This window comes from Helianthus annuus, chromosome 3, assembly GCF_002127325.2.
Source record: "Helianthus annuus cultivar XRQ/B chromosome 3, HanXRQr2.0-SUNRISE, whole genome shotgun sequence".
NCBI lineage: Eukaryota > Viridiplantae > Streptophyta > Magnoliopsida > Asterales > Asteraceae > Helianthus > Helianthus annuus.
In genome coordinates this window covers 44,002,651-44,006,923 of record NC_035435.2, presented here as the reverse complement: position 1 = coordinate 44,006,923, position 4,273 = coordinate 44,002,651, and the positions used below count along the sequence as shown (strand labels likewise).

General features: G+C 43.8%; 1 protein-coding gene across 1 annotated transcript; it reads right to left on the bottom strand.

Moving 5' to 3' along the window:
* Nucleotides 1-3,166: 3,166 nt before the first annotated feature.
* LOC118490398 lies at nt 3,167-3,933 on the bottom strand. Its single transcript, XM_035988014.1, has 2 exons — nt 3,329-3,933; nt 3,167-3,176 (listed from the first exon to the last, which is right to left on the bottom strand). Exons 1-2 carry the CDS (start codon nt 3,931-3,933, stop codon nt 3,167-3,169), a joined length of 615 nt encoding a protein of 204 aa, XP_035843907.1.
* Between the last annotated feature and the right edge of the window lie 340 nt (nt 3,934-4,273).

The window sequence follows — 4,273 nt, the reverse complement described above, 5'->3', positions numbered from 1 at the left end:
CCGAATTTTATTTAGAGGAAACTTGTGAGAATAGATGTGGATACTTTGCCTCCATTTGATCTTCACGATCCATGATTTCCACAGGCTTCTCAACCAAATGCATCGGGTCATCAACACGAATTTCTTCAAGTGGTATGTGGAGGTTCTCATCAGCTAAACACTTCTTGAGATTGGACACATGAAAGGTTGGATGAACATTTCCAAGTTCAGGAGGTAACTCAAGTCTGTAGGCTACCTTACCGATTCTTTCGACGATCTTGAATGGTCCAACATATCTAGGTGCAAGTTTTCCTGTCTTTCCAAATCTGATCACACCTTTCCAAGGTGAGACCTTAAGTAATACGCGATCACCGACTTGAAATTCCAAAGGCTTGCGTCGTCGGTCCGCGTAACTCTTTTGACGGCTTCTAGCTGTCTGAAGGTTATCGCGAACTTTCTTAACCTTATCTGTGTCTCTAGGATGAGGTCAGGTCCAGTAAGCTGAGCCTCGCCGATCTCATTCCAGCAGACTGGTGAACGACATTTTCGACCATAGAGAGCTTCGAAAGGAGCCATGTTGATGCTGGAGTGACAACTATTGTTGTGGGAGAATTCAATCAACGGAAGATACGAATCCCAACTACCACCAAAATCGATCACACAAGCTCTAAGCATATCCTCCAAAGTCTGGATTGTTCTTTCAGATTGGTCATCTGATTGCGGATGATAAGTTGTGCTCAAATTAAGTTGGGTCCCCATAGCAGATTGCATGGTTCTCCAAAAATGAGAAGAGAATCGAGCATCTCTGTCAGAAATAATGTTCAAAGGAACAGCATGTCTAGATTCAATTTCATCCACATAAATTTTAGCAAGCTTGTCAGTAGATAGATCCTCACGGATCGGCAAGAAATGTGCTGACTTTGTAAGACGATCAACAACTACCCATATGGCATCATGACCTCTCTTAGTGCGCGGAAGTTTGGTAATAAGATCCATAGCAATGTTTTCCCATTTCCAAACTGGAATCTCTGGTTGCTCCAATAAACCAGAGGGATGTTGATGCTCAGCCTTAACCTTAAGACAAGTAAGGCATTTGGATACGTATAAGGCAATGTCTTTCTTCATACCAGGCCACCAATACTGAGTACGAAGATCCTTATACATTTTGTCAGCACCAGGATGAATAGAATAACGAGACTTATGAGCTTCATCCATAAGCAAGGTGCGAAGATTGTCTTGACTTGGGACCCACAAACGGTCCATGAAATAATATGATCCATTGTCCTTCAGTTCAAGATCAGGCTTGATATGATATGGTAATACCTTACCCATCAAGTCTTGTGAAACACAAGTATGTTGAGCCTGAGAAATGCGAGTTTGGATATCATATCGAACTTTGACACAGTGAAGCTTGACACGTTCCTTACGACTCAATGCGTCAGCCACGATATTTGTCTTACCAGGATGGTAGCGAATTTCGCAGTCATAGTCGTTTAGAAGTTCAACCCGACGTCGTTGCCTCATGTTGAGTTCTTTCTGATTGAAGATGTGCTGAAGACTTTTGTGGTAAGTGAAAACCACACATTTTGTACCATACAAATAGTGTCTCCAGATTTCGAGAGCGAAAACAACTGCACCTAACTCAAGATCATGAGTGGTGTAGTTCTTCTCGTGTATCTTCAACTGCCTCGATGCATATGCTATGACTTTGTTCCTTTGCATGAGAACACAGCCAAGACCTAAGTTTGATGAATCGCAATACACGACAAAATCATCATTGCCCTCAGGCAAAGATAGAATAGGCGCATCACAAAGTTTCTGCTTCAAGGTTTGAAATGCTTCTTCTTGTTTGGATCCCCAATCAAAGGGTTTGTTCTTCTGAGTTAGAGCAGTTAAGGGAACTGCAATCTTTGAGAAGTTTTCGATGAAGCGGCGGTAATAACCCGCGAGACCAAGAAATGAACGAACTTCGGTGGGTGTAGTAGGCGTATCCCAATCCTTAATCGCACTGATCTTGGAGGGATCTACATGAATACCTTGTTCGTTGATGATATGACCCAAAAATTGAACTTCCTTAAGCCAGAATTCACATTTGGAGAATTTGGCAAAAAGCTGCTCTTTCTTCAGGAGTTCCAAAGTAAGACGAAGATGTTGCTCATGATCAGCTTGCGTCTTAGAATATATCAATATGTCATCAATGAAAACGATGATGAACTTATCTAAATAAGGCTTACAAACCCTATTCATTAAGTCCATGAAAACAGCAGGAGCATTAGTCAAACCGAATGACATAACTGTGAACTCATAATGCCCATAGCGAGTGCGGAAAGCAGTCTTGGGAATATCTTCTTCATGCACACGAAGTTGATGATACCTAGAACGTAGATCAATATTTGAAAAACAAGTAGCACCCTGTAATTGATCAAAGAGGTCATCAATGCGAGGTAGGGGATATCGATTCTTGATGGTAAGCTTGTTAAGCTCACAATAATCGATACACATCCTGAAAGATCCATCGTTCTTCTTGACAAAAAGAACGGGAGCACCCTAAGGTGAAAAGCTAGGATGGATAAAACCTTTGTCAGAAAGCTCCTGAAGCTGTCTTGACAACTCTTGCATCTCAGACGGTGCAAGACGATACGGAGATCTGGCAATAGGATTAGCACCAGGTACAAGATCAACATGGAACTCGACTTGGCGTGCTGGGGGTAAACCAGGTAACTCTTTAGGAAACAATTCAGGATAATCCCGAACAACAGGGATATCTTGAATAGTCTTAACTTTGCCTTTATCTGCTACAACATGTGCCAAGAAGGCCACATAGTTCTTTTGCAGATACTTCCGAGCCTGAATACAAGACATGAGTTTGAGGCTACTAGCAGGTTTCTTACCACGAACCTGTAGGATCTCACCTGTCAAAAGTGGAACATGAACAATCTTCTCGAAACAAACTACCTCTAGGTGATGCTTGGCTAACCAATCCATACCCACTATAACGTCGAAACTCCCAAGTCGCATCGGTGTGAGGTCGATAGGAAAAAGATGGTTGTTAAGGTTCAACTGGCAGTTGCGAAGAACAGATTCAAGAACAACGGGTTCACCACTAGCTACCTCTACTGTCAAGGGCTTTCCTAGTTTCGTTCTAGACATGCGAAGCAATGGTTCAAAAGACAATGAAACAAAACTCTTATCGGCACCTGAATCAAAAAGAACAGAAGCAGACTGATTGTTAACAAAGAACGTACCGTTCACCACCTCGTTGTCTGCTTGCGCCTCATTAGCATTCATGTTGAAGACTCGACCTCGAGCCTGAGCCTGATTCTGATTCGCGTTGGCCAGCCTTGGACACTGGTTTCGATAATGAGTAAGGTCCCCACAGTTGTAGCACGAACCAGGAGGAAAGTGAGGTCGTGCAGCTTGTGCTTGCTGTTGAGCAGGCGTTTGAGCAGCCTGCTGAGCTGGGTTACATGCAGCTTGATTGGGAGCAAAGCGACAAATATCAACAAGATGACCCGACTTCCCACAGTTAGTACAGAAACGACACTGAACTTGCAGTTGATGGTGGCTATTGCATCTGTTGCACAACGGTGCATTCCCCGCATATCGTTTCTTTGCTGGCGGTTGTGCGGGCTGGTTGGGTGCTGCCTGATTTGCTTGGGCAGTGATAGCGAAATTCTGGGAAGCCTTGCGCTTCCTAGACCCTTTCGAAGAACCAGTTTCTTTACCCTTCTTGCTCTTAACCTTCTTGCTTTCACCCTTATCAGATGACTGTTTCTTACCCTTGTCACCCTTCCTGTGTAGCTTACCCTTTCGGACCTGTGACTCAGTCAATGTTGCAGCTAACTCGATTGCCTGACGAACTGTGGTAGGGTTACTACCAGTGACGATGTCTTGTACGGAGTCAGGTAAGCCATCAATATATCTCTCGATAGCTTTCTCGAGTGGGGTAACCATTGTAGGGCATAACAAACTCAGCTCTTCATACCTATCAGTGTAAGCCCGATGCTCACCACTATCCTGCTTCAAATCATTAAACTCCCTTTCTAAAGCCCTCAGTTCATGACGAGGACAGAATTCCCTCATCATAAGAGCCCTAAGATCGGCCCAAGTCTGTGCTAAAGCAACCTCAGCACCACGGTCTCTCATAACCCCATTCCACCAAGTAAGAGCCCTCTTCTGAAACACATTGGAAGCAAACTCGACCTTGTGATTATCAGGACACTGAACATGACGAAAGGTACTCTCAATGCTCTCAAACCACTGTAGGATCCCAGTTGCTCTTTCAGAACCACTG

Excerpts from the sequence above, each read along its gene's own strand:
- LOC118490398 (XM_035988014.1), bottom strand. The coding sequence starts at position 3,933 with ATGGTTACCCCACTCGAGAAAGCTATCGAGAGATATATTGATGGCTTA.